Raw genomic sequence first — 14583 nt, forward strand, 5'->3', positions numbered from 1 at the left:
TATGGTTTGTTCCAAGGTAGAGATTTATGGTATTTTGGATCGAACTCTAGCCTCGACAAGGGTAGTTCATGGTTCAACAAAAGTTGTGCATGTTGTAGTCGAAGTCTGATCAAACATGTTGTCGAGATATGTTAGTTTAGTGTTTTAGTATGTCGAATTTGATCAGTTTGTTGGGCTAATTGTTTAGTATGTTAGTTGAAATCTAGAATTTAGTTTTCTTATAAATAACATACTAGTCCTCACTTCTCAATCAATCCATAAAAAATTCTGTTCAGGTAGAGAAAGTGATGTGATTGAGATTCAATTGTAAACAGTGTTTCCGAATGTGTAATTGAATTCAAAATCCAATTTTTAATCACTTTATTTGTTCTTTCTCTTCTCTTCTCTCTTCTTTTATACCTTGTAGTTTTCTTATTAATCAAAAAAATCATTCATCATCTGTTTTTTTAGACATCAATTTTACAACATAAATATATATATATATATATATATATATATATATATATATATATATATATATATATATATATATATATATATATGAAAAATCACACTTCCTAAAATATAGACTTAATCCGATGATGTTTTGTTGGGTAACTTAGGAATTAAGAAACGAGAATTGGGTGATCTAGAAAAAGATGGAGATAGACAATTATTAAGTGTAAGTGGAAGCCATGGCCTACCTCTTCGTCCCAATCTCACAACACAACTTTCTCGTTAAAAGCCCCAACGCAATGCAATTTAACTTAGTTTTCTGCCTAATCAACTTTGAATGTGGAGCCAAGCTAAAAGAAGAAACAAGCACTCACATCACACGTCTTTATAGTATTTACTTTACTTTTGTTTTTAAGCACTGCTTTTTTTAACCTTAAATATTTGAATTTGACTAGTTGGTATATTGCAACACTCACTTAGAGTAAGTTGCCTTAGCACAGTCGTTTGAATTGATTGTGTCTGGATGTCACTGCCTAAGTTGCCTCATCTTATAGATATTTCTCTTCCATAAGCATAGAATAAAATAAGTTAAGAAAAATGTTACTTTCATTCATTGTGGATTGAGTGTTACATTGTAACAATGAATAAATAAGAGTTATTTACTATATTTTAATGTAATATTAATTATTTGATCTCTATTTCACTCCAAATTGTGGACCACTATCAAGTTTATCATATTTCACCGTATTTACGATAATGATTAACATTTAATAACTAAAATTATTTTGTCAAATTAATATCTTGACTTCTTTTAATACATGTAAAATAATTTAAAGTAACAATTTAATATAAGTTATAAGAACTATCAAGCATTGATGCATTTAATATTTAATATTTTTTTAATTCAAATTTTTAATAAATTTCAAAAGTTATTGATACATATTTTTTCTCCGTTTACAATTACAATTTTTTTTTCTTTCACATTAATTATACTCATACCTTGAGTATAATAAAGTTTAAATATAAATAAAAAATAAATAGGCAACAAGTTGCACATCTCTTTTTTAGATTGCAAAATTAAATTTTTTAAAAACTATATTCATTGATTTAGGAGATACAACATTGTTATGCATACGTTTTTAGACTTTCTGTAAAAGGTTAACTGCTTCTGATGTTAGGAAATCAAGGTGTCAAAGGTAAATGGTATGAAAACACATTGATTGTTAGAACACATTTTTTTTCTTCATGTTTGACCGCCTTACTTAAAGCTTTTGAGAGTTGATTGTTTCATAGTAAAATCTCAAGTCCCCAGTCTCACCAATGGAGAAACCACTGTCAAGTTCACACATGCATGTTTCCCTCTTACCTACCTGTACACTAAAGCATTTGTTGGCCTAAGTGTCGATCTCACATCATATGGGTCTGTCAAAAAATTCACAAACGTCTATTTTTTTACATATACTCTGGTCCACCAAAATATATCAAATAGGATATCCTTAACAAGATCATCTAGGCATTTGTAGTCTGGAAGCTCTCATTAATGAATCACATGTTCCACAAATGTATCCAAACACATATTGCGACAAATAGGGAAAACCTCATCAATAGAATATAAGGGAATCATAAGGCGATATTTCAGGATAGCATGATACTCCACTAGTGACATATGTTGACCTAATCCATCAATATGAATAGCAATGAGAAAGTCCTGAGCATGTGCGGCTTGCAAACAACCAAAACCTGCTTTATGTCTTATGGTCATTTGAAACATTTCATCTATGTCCTGAACACTTTTATTAAAAAAGGTACTCGCCAAAACATGTTGTACTTTAGAATGGATAATGTCCCTGCTAGTAAAATTGTTAAGGTCAAAACTGGGATCGCAACACTAAGACCATCCAACGCTCTGTTGAAATCAGAGTACATACCATATTTATTGTCTCTCAATAAATGACCTTGTAACATCAAAGATTGGGCCATAGAAGCTACACAAATGTATTAGGCAGTCTCTTTTGTTGAGTACAAACTCAATCCCCCAACTCAAATGGATAAAGAAGTCACTCTTCATTGAAGGTCCCAAAAGAAAGGACATTCACCAAGCACAATGTATTCAACCTCCCTTCGCAATTTTTTTATAAAACCAAATATATGCTTTCTACATATGATTAGGTTGACACGTTCTTAAGCCAAAAAATAATTTGACAATACCCATATAGGATCGAAGTAGAAGAAGCTCACTTTGAGGATCCCTTAGTTGTGCTAGAAGATATATTAACTCAACAACCTTGGAAGCTATATTCATGAACAACCCTTTGATAAGACATTCATCTCGACTAATAACCCATCTAAGCAACTTCATCATCAACATCGGCCTCCTAATGTCCGACGGAAACAAATCATCATGAAGTTTACTATCATCACGCGAAGGTCAAAAGATACCAGTCTTACAAATATTAAATTTTAGATGTAAACCTAAATATGTCTCCCGAATGATGTCAAAAGCTTTAGGCGCCTCATGTGAATCCCCTATAATGATCTCGTCATCAAGATAACATACACGAAGAAGAAGCTTGTAATTGTCTTCAACCTGATGAATGAGTGGGCGTAACACAAGAGCAAAAATAAGTGGCCATAATGGTTCACTTGTTGCACTTAAGGGGCTAACATAATATGTTCATCCCCATGAAATAACCTAACCATAAAAAAAACTAAAAACCCATAATGAAATAGATGGGCATCGCACCCTCACCTCACGCAATAAGACTTATCGATCTACCATATTGAAAGCATTCGAGAAATCTACTATGAGCATAGCCAAAAAACCCATCTTTGTGTCACTTACTTAACACCTTGTTGGCTTTGTGCAAAATGACTTCAACACCACGCGATACCTCAAGCCCAAGCTGGAAGTCATTGAGATAACATGCCACATCTTTATGATCCTTTCATAGCAACCTTGAACACCAACCGGCAGCCACCTCTAAATAGAACCCACAACAATGTATCGTATCCCACCATCAGGCTTTAATAACAATATCAAGGGTGCAAAGGTAACAAACTTTGCTAAACTCGTGGAACATCATCTTCCCAGCCGTAAGTTAATAATTATAGTGATTACATATAAAAGATATTTTTTCATAAGAGAACCTTCTCCACACAGTGCATTTAATATATGTTTAACTTGCAAACCATCTTTACCATAGGACATCCCTTTAGGAAATGATTAATGCACTTGAAGATAGTATAAACTCTAACCACTAGGGGAGCTTCGAAGAAAAAAGTGGTCGACATGGAGGAAGGTGGTCATACAGGTGCTTAGCCTCCCAAACCTTCATTTTATGCTCATTATAGGGGGGCATTCCAAATGACCCAACACTTTTACCGTTGTTGTGAAGTAGTCATCTATAACCTTACAGAGGCATTGCTTAACGTAGAGTTTTTTTTTATCTTTCTCCTCAAAATGAGCTCCCCGTGACCTAATTTATCTTGCTCTGAGTTGTCCAATACAATACCAATTAACTTGGCAAGACCATTTGCTTCTCTCAAAATAGCTAAGCACTCCAAAATGTGATGTTGCTGCAAGGACATCTAATTTCCAAACCTATAATCCTGCATATTATGAGGCTTAACCACTTGTAAAATACAACAAGGAATAAGTAACAACCAAACCCAAACACCTACTGATCTCAACTCAATAACCACTTTATAAAAAGTATCTTTCAATGCCTGAGATAAAGTAAGACGACACCTAAGAGGTATACTCTTCATAATGAAGATAGGTGATGTAAGGACTCTCTCTAACAACCTTACATCTAAAACATACTCCTCGTTTGTTTTGAGGTTATTTCAGTATGTTGTAGATGGTTTTACAATATCCACAATGTGACTTATGACCTCCCCTGTCCCATGAGTAACACAGAACAAACCATCAAGATGATGGCATTCTCGACTCATGACATGAATACTCATACACCTTCCACATAGCCATTGTTCAACCACCCTCATCAAAGACTCCTCCAAAACCATAAAAAAAATCCTGAGCATTCTCAATTGTATTTTGTATTGCACTTTTCTATTCGTCACTATATAAATGTAGTATCTTAAGACGAGACACCGTACTAGAAATCTCATTACTCTCGTCCTTACTAACAAAACAACAATGAATCATTTAAAATATATTTAAATAGAAATAATTGAACAATGAAAATTTTGTTTTTCCCTACTCAATACAAAAAATCTCTTATTAAATAATTTTACACACACATTGAAAACACGAACAAAAGAACATTCCGCCATAATAATTGTGTTGTTATCTTGCTTTACATTATTGAAGCATGAAGGCCAACAAGTAAAAAAAAAAACTCTTAAGGTGAAATATACTAATTGTATCTCTTGTTTCTAATTTTCAATTTGCTTTTTACAATTTTGTTATCCACTTGATATCTGGACAATATACAACAATGTGAATTCGTCTGTAGTGACTGTTTGATTTCAAAACATAAGCTTAAATTTGATTTTTAAAAAGTGTAATGTTTTTTATTAAACAATTAAAAACATAAAAAGATTGCTTGCCCATAGATTGTGCCAACCTTATAAAAGTTTCCTTAGTCCTTACCTGCCCATGTAAGCAAAACAACATTCCACTAATGTTCTGTTTTTCATCACTTTTATGCTATCATGTATCTTCCTGTTCGACTTCTAGAATCTTCTTTGTTTAACATGCAAGTAATAGCTACTAATATATTCACAACTCATTTTATTCAAATATTATTCACTTTTCTAAATTCATAACTAGCCACATACATTCCTTTATAAATTTTTAATTTAAATGTATACTTTTCAAAATGCATTCGTTGAGATATTGATATTTAACACTTTTCCTACTTTACGGTTATACCCTTCTATTACTTGCTATAAATTTCGTTTCTTTCTCTTAGTTTAAGTGCAGTTTCAAATTTCAAACGTTAACATGACAAACTTGGTTTCTGGTTCCACATTTCTTGTTCTCTTTCTAGCATTCAATTTTGCATGTAAGTTACATCTCAACCCTTCATTCAATCTCATAGATTCATTATCAAATCAGCTCAATTAATAATTATGCAAAAATATTAGAAATAGTGACGAGTATTCGAATTTGGGACATTTTTCTTTATTTAAAAATGAAATTCCAAAAATATTTGTTTTGACTAAAAAAATATATATAGTAGCCGTTATGTAATTTATTTTCCAATCTTATTATTTTATTATTTTGTGCAGATTCTGACCCGTTCCTCGGCGTGAATTATGGACAACTCGCCGACAACCTTCCACCACCGTCAGCCACCGCGAAACTACTCCAAACCACCGCATTTGAAAAAGTACGATTATACGGAACCGATCCCGCCATAATCAAAGCTCTAGCTAACACCGGAATCGGAATTGTAATCGGAGCTGCAAACGGCGATATTCCGGCACTTAGTTCCGATCCATCTTTCGCAAAAACCTGGATAAACACCAACGTGATTCCCTATTATCCCGCTAGTAACATCATCCTCATAACCGTTGGTAACGAAGTGATAGATTCAAACGATACCAACCTTGTGAACCAGATGTTGCCGGCGATACAGAACATGCAAGGCGCACTTGAGGCGGCTTCTCTCGGTGGTAAAATTAAGGTTTCTACTGTGCATACTATGGCGGTTTTGAAAAACTCCGAGCCTCCTTCTGCCGGAAGTTTTCATCCGGAATATAGTACCGTTTTGCAGGGTTTGTTGTCGTTTAACAAAGATACTGGTTCTCCTTTTGCTATTAACCCTTACCCTTATTTTGCTTACAAAAGTGACCCTGGAAGAGCAGATAATTTGGCTTTTTGCCTTTTTCAGCCCAACTCGGGCCGAGTTGACTCAAACACTAAGCTCAATTACATGAATATGTTTGATGCTCAGGTTAGTTTCTTGTAGCTTTATGATAATTATGAGTTGTTATTTCTTTGATTAAATTGCACATATTAGTTGTGGTTTTACACTTTATATGTGAATAAATGTCATATATTGCATCCATAGTTTTAAATTGTGGTTGTAAATGTGTTTGCGGAAACTACCTCATCAGAATATTGCGACCACATTTGTGGTTTCTGACTACCATTTAAAACCATGATTTCATCTCTTTTATTAGATTAGATGAGTTAAAAAAAGTTATATATTAGTTCTTTTAGTAATCCGAAAGCTTAAAATGCAAGTTTTTTAATGAGTTTGTATTGTGTAGGTGGATGCGGTTCGATCTGCGTTAGATGCTATGGGTTTTAAGGAAGTTGAGATTGTAGTTGCGGAGACAGGGTGGCCATACAAAGGGGATCCCGACGAGGCTGGTCCAAGTATCGAGAATGCTAAGGCGTACAACGGTAATCTCATTACTCATCTGAGGTCCAAGGTTGGGACCCCATTGATGCCGGGGAAATCAGTTGACACATACATATTTGCCTTGTATGACGAGGACTTGAAACCTGGCGCTGCTTCTGAGAGAGCCTTTGGGCTTTACAACCCTGATCAATCTATGATCTATGATGCCGGCCTTTCTAAGCAGCAAAGTACTACTCCTACTAGTAGTCCCGTAGCCGCACCGGTATGAATTCTATCACTATAATATCACAGTATTATATAATCATTCATTGAATATTATCATTGGTTAAGCAACTTCATATAGTTTAATGAGCATGAACCATGGACCTTGAACCACAAAGAATCATCATTTTCATAGCTCTCATCTTGAAACTGTTCTAGAGCACCTACACTATTGTTGTGTTAACTATGTATTTTTGAATTTGATTGAAGACTCCGGAAGTGTCGAAAACTCCTGTGATTGCAGCACCAACAGGCCCAAGTTCTACACCAAAAGGCCGTAGTCCCACGCCGAGTAAAGCGGAATTCTTAAATGGACATGAAGCCAGCATTATGCAATCATTAATCATGCTCACATATCTTATCTTATTGTTGTTCTAGTAGTGTAAATAACACTTTGTAATTCTGAATTTTATTGAAGATTAATCCGGATGTGTCAAAATCTCCTTTGAATTCGACGCCAAAAGTTTCAAGTCCAACATTACCGTATAATAGTAACATAGCATGGTGTGTGCCAAAACCAGGATTAACTGATGTGCAGCTACAAGCAAACTTGGATTATGCTTGTGGGCAGGGGATTGATTGCAGCTCAATCCAACCAGGAGGAGCTTGTTTCGAACCTAACACATTAGCGAATCATGCTGCATATGCCATGAATCTCTTTTATCACACTGGGCAAAATCCATTAACTTGTGATTTCTCAGAGACAGCCACACTAACATCAAATAACCCAAGTAAGTTCTCATGTGGTTTTTGCGCGACATGTTTTCATTTTTTGTTTTGTTTCTACCTTCCCTGTCTTTGAGACGGGTTCAAATTCTCTATAGTAAGAAAGTCAATTGACATGCTCACTTTACAATACACTTTGTTTATTTTGTAGGTTATAATAGTTGTGTTTATGCCGGAGGGAATGCATAGTTTAAAAAACAAGAAAGTAGATAAAGGATGGTGGTGTTTTTAGTTTTGTGGTTGTTTTAATTCTTATTTATTTATTGTTTAAAAATGTTTTGGTCTTAAAAGTGTTCTAAAGTAAAACAATGGTGTCTGTACAGAGGAGGATCCTCTTCTCCTCTATTTCTGTTGTAAACGTTTGTCTCGGTTAGAAGCAACCTGCTGCATTTTTTTTATGATGTGTGTTTGCTATCAAGTGTTGAGTCATCATTGAAATCTTGATGTCCATACTAATGTTGGTTCGAATAATATGATGTTTTTCATAGAGTTTAGTTGTCTTTACAAGGGAACTTAATAAACCTGTTCAGATTTTTGTTTGTTTGTAAAAGCCAAATTCATTAAGAAAATTAGCACAAGTAATGCTAAGTCATTATCCTTATTTTCACACTTGGTAGTGGGAAAAAGATTATTAAAAACCATATCTTATCATATCAACACCAACTTTGTCATTTACACTTACTACAAAATTAGCATTCTATGGAAAACATCTAACTTTCAAGTCGTGCTTGATTAGTTCTACTAAGAATCAAAACATGATGAGTTTCATCATATCAATCTCTTGTTCAGTATAACCTCATGTAATCTTCCTAATAGGACGTTAACTCTTTGTTAAGATGTTGATGGACAAATGTATGATTCTCTTCTCTCAAACCTACCAAAACTAAAACAACGTAAAACTCGAAGTTACCATCACCTTTAACATTAACAATCCAGTAAATGTATTTGTAAATAAAACAAATATCTCCTCAATGTGTTTCATTTTTGTTAAAGGTGGGGAAGACGGGGATTTGTTGATGCGAGTAACTTTAATATAATATTTTTGGATTTTTCAACATTCTTAAAATATGATGATGACTACTTGGTAGATCATTAGGAGCTGGTTTGACCTTCTAAGAAGTACCTTTAGTTTTTACTCAACTTATGGATAGACTATCTTGCACATATTTTTATTTGATGTGTGACTTCATGTTTTACTCAACTTTCAAAAATATCTCTTGAAACACCTATCATTTTTTCATAATATAGATATGTGATTTACCATCCCCAATTATGTCCTTCTCCTTATCATCAAACCCAAATCTTTTCTAGTGCATGTGTTACTTTACACATACATATAGGTCTATCGAGTTTTATCTTTTTCGCTATTAAACAAGCATAAATAAGACCCTATATTTTTCTAAGAATACAAACATATATGGAGCTATCTGGATATGTTTTCTTTGCTCACACAACTTTGTGATAGATAAACTTCAATCTTGCTTGAGATATATTATTAGTCCACTGTGAATTCATGTTTTTTCCTTGAATTTTTGTTTTAATATTATGATGTATTTACAAATGATTATGTATCTCGTTATGTTGCATTTCAATCATTGGGTTCACTGATTCTCAACCCTTACAAAAACCACCATTAAAATCTCCCAACAGATCTTCAATCTTCTATGATCAAATTCAACTATATTAGTTGTGGTATTTCTAAAGTGACTAACTTAATTAGTCCATGCACAACCAAATTTCTCCTTCCGTGGGTCTAATATTGTAGTTTCAACATATTTCAATTTTTTTAAATATTTCACGCTTATGGATTCCAATATTTAAGTAGGTTTTTACATTTTCATATCTTCACGCTTTATTTGTTTGTTTCCTCAAATTCCCTTAGTTATACCTCTTACATTTTTTTATATAATATCTACACAATAAAACATATCATGTACGAAATACCTTTGTGACATGTTTTATGAGTCTTTCAATATATTGCGACACATTTCTAAAGTCTATGTAACATTATCCTTATTTTCACATTCCAAAAATGCAAAGTCAATTGAATAAATCATCTATGTATAAGTAACACCGATAATTTTAAGAAAATGAGGTTTTTATTTGTTAGTCTTATATCTTGCATAAAATATCAATACAATGGGAATATGTTAAACAATTTGACGGGTTCGAGATATATGTAAAATATATCTCTAATACTCATTGACTTAGAGATGAACTGTGATGAGAGCAATAAGTGAGACATTAATAGCTGAGTAGAAGAACAAATTACTGGCCAATGGTTATACATTGAGTATAAAGATGATGAAGCCTAACTATTTTTCTCACTGTTAACAACAAAATTTCAATTTATTTTCGATCATTCCATTTTTTTAAAATAACTCTAAACAACCCATTGCTTAGAATTATATAAACTGTTAAAATGGTCTTTAACACACGATTAGTCCATGTGAATACAATAATTTATGTACTTGTTAAAAGCATTACAACAAGACATTCACATTTCATTGTTTCAATGGCATCACATTTCAACATCTAAATAGTTTTTGTATTCTGACTATTTCTTTCGCATTTCATCATTACAAATGTATGTCTTCTATCATAATCATAATCATACCTCCCGAATACTATCACGAACGCACCTTCTGTATGTAGTAATTTAAGCATATGATCACGTAATGTAAACTTTTATTAGTGTTAAATTATTTTCCAGCATCAATATATGTAACACCGGTTTGAAGATCTTTCGACAAACCATCCTTTGATGTGTTAGCTTGGTTGAAAACATCAATGGTTTATCATAGCAACAACCAATGGACAATATGAGAATTCAAGCAACCATTTAAAACGTTCAGATGTTGCAATCTGGGAGGCTTCGAATATTACTATCCAAACCATTCTCATAATTATTACTAAAAATCATATTGTGATTAAATGATTAGAGAGACATATGTTTATTAGCCATAATTTAAGACGATTATGATGTTTCTGATGTTAAAATACAATTGAATTGTGTTTTCAAACAAAATTATTGAATAAAAAGGAAAGCATTGTTGAGATAATTTAAGAAAATGTGTTACATAATCATAAGTAAAAGGATTTATGAGACGATATTACTAAAAGTGTTATGCTCTAGATGTTAAAATTCAAAGAAAAAAATTAACTAGATGTCCGATATTAAAATCCATACGTATAAAATGATTAAATCCATAATACCATTTTAAATAAACGGTGTTGTGTGTTATATTGAGAGTGCATCGAAATTGTATTATCCGAATAAAATGATAATATTTTTGAAAATTCATAAGGAGTGGAAGAATCGTTAATGATTAATGATATAAGGAACATCCACCTATACTTGTATGGTCTGTGGATCAAATCGCCATCCAAACCAACATATTAGAAGTTGTTAACACACGAAAGGTCAAACTCGTTTATTATTTATTTATATAAAGTTATAATGATTTCCCAAAGTAAAACATGTCATATCACGTGATTATTAGAGAGTAAAAATAATAATACACATGCAATTGCACTTGCGCAAACGAGAGGATGGCTCTCGCTAATTAATTGAAATTATTTTAACATTCTGTTAGAGACAAATAATAATCAAGAAAAGGAGAAAGAGGATGGCTGCAATAAGAGATCTAGAGCTTCTCATTCCAGTGTCTAACATCTCTAACAATGGAGCCCCTAAATCATCATCCATTTCTTCCTCTCCTGACAATGCCACTCTCTCCCCCCCACATCACTCCGGTCAAGAGGTAATGTAATGTTCTATATATGAATAGAAATCAAATTACACCGGGAAACAATATTTTTGGGGATAATTGTTTCACTTTGTTTGGCGAAATAAAGTTTCTTTCTTCACTAATTTCAGGCATTTTCGAAAGTGATTCGAAGCTGGGCCTCAAAGAAATTTATGACAGGATGGTACATATAATTTGTTTATTTATATCATAACACATTGTTTCATATTATTGAGATTTACATGGTTAGAGAGATATACATAATAACATGGTGACTTACACTTTTGGAGTCCAGATGATTGGGATTACATTGAAATTTTGGTTAGAGTTTTCTAGTTATGATTATCATATTCTTATTAGAAACAATGTAACATGTGCAGTGTCATTCTTCTTCCCATTGCAATAACATTCTATGTCACTTGGGGATTTGTTCGGTTTGTTGATGGTTTCTTCTCTCCTATATATAATCATCTCGGGATCAATATTTTTGGTAAGTTCCTGTATTATATTTCTCACATTTTGGTTTATGAACATAAGTGATTATAATGTTGTTAAATAACAATTATAATTGTTCTTTGATATGCAACTTAGTTAAAATGTCTTAAATTGCGGCTATATTAATATTATAGGCCTGCTGTGTAACAAAATTTTAACAATCCATTGTACGTGATTGACAATGTTAGCATAGTTTCATTTGTAATGATATTATCAGGCCTTGTAATTAATAAACTCGATCAATTGGGCAGGTCTTGGATTTGTTACATCCATAACTTTCATTTTCCTAGTTGGAATTTTCATGTCATCATGGTTAGGAGCTTCTGTTCTTACCTTAGGTGAATGGTTCATCAAGAAAATGCCTCTTGTAAGCTACATATATGCTGCCTCCAAGCAAATAAGTGGAGCAATATCACCAGGTATGTATTCATGAAGTACCGACATGCACAATTTTGATACTGACACGTTGATACTTATTATAATTATGTATTTATGAAGCATCCATATACACAATTCTGACAATGATAATACACGTTGATACTTGTTATAATTTTAAAAAATAGAATAACTAAATGTAGCTAAATGCACCACCTTCAATAAAAAATATCTATTTTATGTATTCAACTCAAAATCTCATAATTTTTTTGTTGGATACTCTAAACTTTTCACATGCTTGGCAGATCAAAGCTCTAATGCTTTTAAGGAAGTGGCACTTGTAAAACACCCTCGAATTGGAGAGTATGCATTGGGATTTATCACATCTTCAATAATACTAAGGAAGCCTAGAGACGAAGAAGAGCTTTATTGTGTTTATATTCCCACTAATCACTTGTATCTTGGAGATATTTTTCTCATCAGTCCAGATGATATTTTAAGGCCTAATCTCTCAGTTCGCGAAGGAATAGGTACGTGCACAAGTTTCTTATTAAGTAGTATACAATTCGAATTTGTTTATGCTGAGATTAGAGATTAAAACATTGATCTTCTTACCACTCCACTCCTTAACTCTTCAATGTTCTATGTTGTAACAATGTGTTTTATTGTGATGTAGAAATAGTTATATCTGGTGGCATGTCAATACCTCAAGTATTGACTACAGGGGGTGCTCATGCCAAACATGTCTCAAGAATCCCTTCACAAGTAAAATGATGGGATAATTTGTGAACACAAGTGTGTGTTCATTTCAATTGTAGTTTCCTGGTTGATTTGAGTAAATAGATTTTTGTATTAATTCATAACGTGTCTTTTTTATTTATTCAATTGCCCAATCATATGAATTATGACTAATTAAAAAAAAGTTGTAGAAAGTGCAAAATTGTAGCTCCAAAAGCCAATTGGAAGGTTTTTTTAGAATTTTTGAAATGACAAAAATATATTAATAGACAAAAATCCGAGCCTAAGTTGTGTTCAAATTATTGGCCTTTAGTAATCTGAAATTTATTGGTTAGAAGCATATTGTTCTTAAATTGCAGCATAGAAAATAAGACCATCATAGACAAAAATAAAAAATAAAATATCATAACTTATGGTAAGTTTTGATCATTCGGGTTCCATTTTTTACGGTTTGTAAAATTTTCACATCTTCAGAATAATTAATGAAGACCCATTTGTCTTTTGGACGGTAAGGATTCTTCCATAAGGGTCCAACATTTAAATAGTCCCGTGGATGGTAAGGTAAGGAGTCTTCCATGAAAATCCAACATTTTAATAGCCTAGTGGGTAACAAGGACTTCTCCATAAGGATTAAACATTTTAATAGTCTTGTGGGCGATAATGATTCTTCTATGAGGATCCAAGATTATAATAGTCTAATGGGTAGCAAAGATTCTTCTATGAGGATCTAGTTTAAGTCATTGTCACTTGGACGACAAGGATTTCTCTATGAGGGCCCAACGTAAATCATTGTCACTAGGGTGGCAAGGATTCCTCTATGAAGATCCAGGATTTTAATAGCCTCGTGGACGAAAAGGATTCCTTCACGAGAATCCAACCGTTTTCACTGCCATTTGGGCAAAGAGGATGCCTTGTTAAGGCTCCGACATTTAATCATCACATCCTACAAAATTAGAACAAATGTTTATGCAAATTAATAAGGAGAGGTGAGACACCTCATTGAAAACCCTTGCCCACACATGAGAAAAGAGTGCCACCCTATTAAACAAACCATGTCTTCAAAATAAATTACACAATAGGTGGAGGCACCACCTCGCCATAATTAAATACACTTATAACATGATTGAATGAAACATGACACCTAACCTACCAAAATCGTTGAGCTTGCCTTCGAATTCTTAAATGACACTCTTACACTTTTCGAGAGCATATCGGATAACTATTCTTCTTCAAGGGGCGACATACCCTTTTTATGAAACTCTTCTTCTATCTCCATGTTCACGACATTCGTTTCATGTGCATCTAGTTATTGGTTGTGGGCCACGATCATAGTCTCCCTTTTCAGCCTCAAGTTGTCCTGGTAGCACCTCATAGTGATCTCTTGATCACCTTGGACAACCCTGACATGCCCGTTGGGCAGCGAATACTTCATACATAGATACAGTGTTGATAGGGCGACTCCTAAG

General features: G+C 33.2%; 2 protein-coding genes across 4 annotated transcripts; both read left to right on the forward strand.

Annotated features, from left to right (window-relative positions):
- Positions 1-5302: 5302 nt before the first annotated feature.
- LOC127096691 (glucan endo-1,3-beta-glucosidase 7) lies at positions 5303-8249 on the forward strand. 3 transcript variants are annotated; one of them, XM_051035245.1, is made up of 5 exons: positions 5303-5465; positions 5692-6359; positions 6679-7035; positions 7453-7765; positions 7912-8249. In XM_051035245.1, the coding sequence occupies exons 1-5, from the start codon at positions 5405-5407 to the stop codon at positions 7947-7949; spliced, it is 1437 nt and encodes a 478-aa protein (XP_050891202.1). In that variant the 5' UTR covers positions 5303-5404; the 3' UTR covers positions 7950-8249. The 3 variants fall into 3 exon arrangements, with proteins under 3 accessions (XP_050891202.1, XP_050891201.1, XP_050891203.1); XM_051035244.1 differs by having other exon boundaries at positions 7453-7995; XM_051035246.1 differs by lacking the exon at positions 7912-8249 and having other exon boundaries at positions 7245-7892.
- Positions 8250-11387: 3138 nt separating this feature from the next.
- On the forward strand, positions 11388-13190 carry LOC127096693 (protein LIKE COV 3). The gene is made up of 6 exons (XM_051035248.1): positions 11388-11524; positions 11641-11693; positions 11890-11999; positions 12256-12423; positions 12685-12909; positions 13056-13190. Exons 1-6 carry the CDS (start codon positions 11390-11392, stop codon positions 13151-13153), a joined length of 789 nt encoding a protein of 262 aa, XP_050891205.1. The 5' UTR covers positions 11388-11389; the 3' UTR covers positions 13154-13190.
- Positions 13191-14583: the final 1393 nt, after the last annotated feature.

This window comes from Lathyrus oleraceus, chromosome 6 (genome assembly GCF_024323335.1).
Source record: "Lathyrus oleraceus cultivar Zhongwan6 chromosome 6, CAAS_Psat_ZW6_1.0, whole genome shotgun sequence".
Classification (NCBI taxonomy): Eukaryota; Viridiplantae; Streptophyta; class Magnoliopsida; order Fabales; family Fabaceae; genus Lathyrus; species Lathyrus oleraceus.

Bases quoted from the DNA above. Each gene is read 5' to 3' on its own strand.
- LOC127096691 (XM_051035244.1), top strand. From the start codon at position 5,405: ATGACAAACTTGGTTTCTGGTTCCACATTTCTTGTTCTCTTTCTAGCA. The intron at 5,466-5,691 runs GTAAGTTACATC...TATTTTGTGCAG, and splicing joins TCTAGCATTCAATTTTGCAT to ATTCTGACCCGTTCCTCGGC. The intron at 7,036-7,452 runs GTATGAATTCTA...ATTTTATTGAAG, and splicing joins GTAGTCCCGTAGCCGCACCG to ATTAATCCGGATGTGTCAAA.
- LOC127096693 (XM_051035248.1), top strand. From the start codon at position 11,390: ATGGCTGCAATAAGAGATCTAGAGCTTCTCATTCCAGTGTCTAACATC. The intron at 11,694-11,889 runs GTACATATAATT...TAACATGTGCAG, and splicing joins AAGAAATTTATGACAGGATG to TGTCATTCTTCTTCCCATTG. The intron at 12,910-13,055 runs GTACGTGCACAA...ATTGTGATGTAG, and splicing joins CTCAGTTCGCGAAGGAATAG to AAATAGTTATATCTGGTGGC.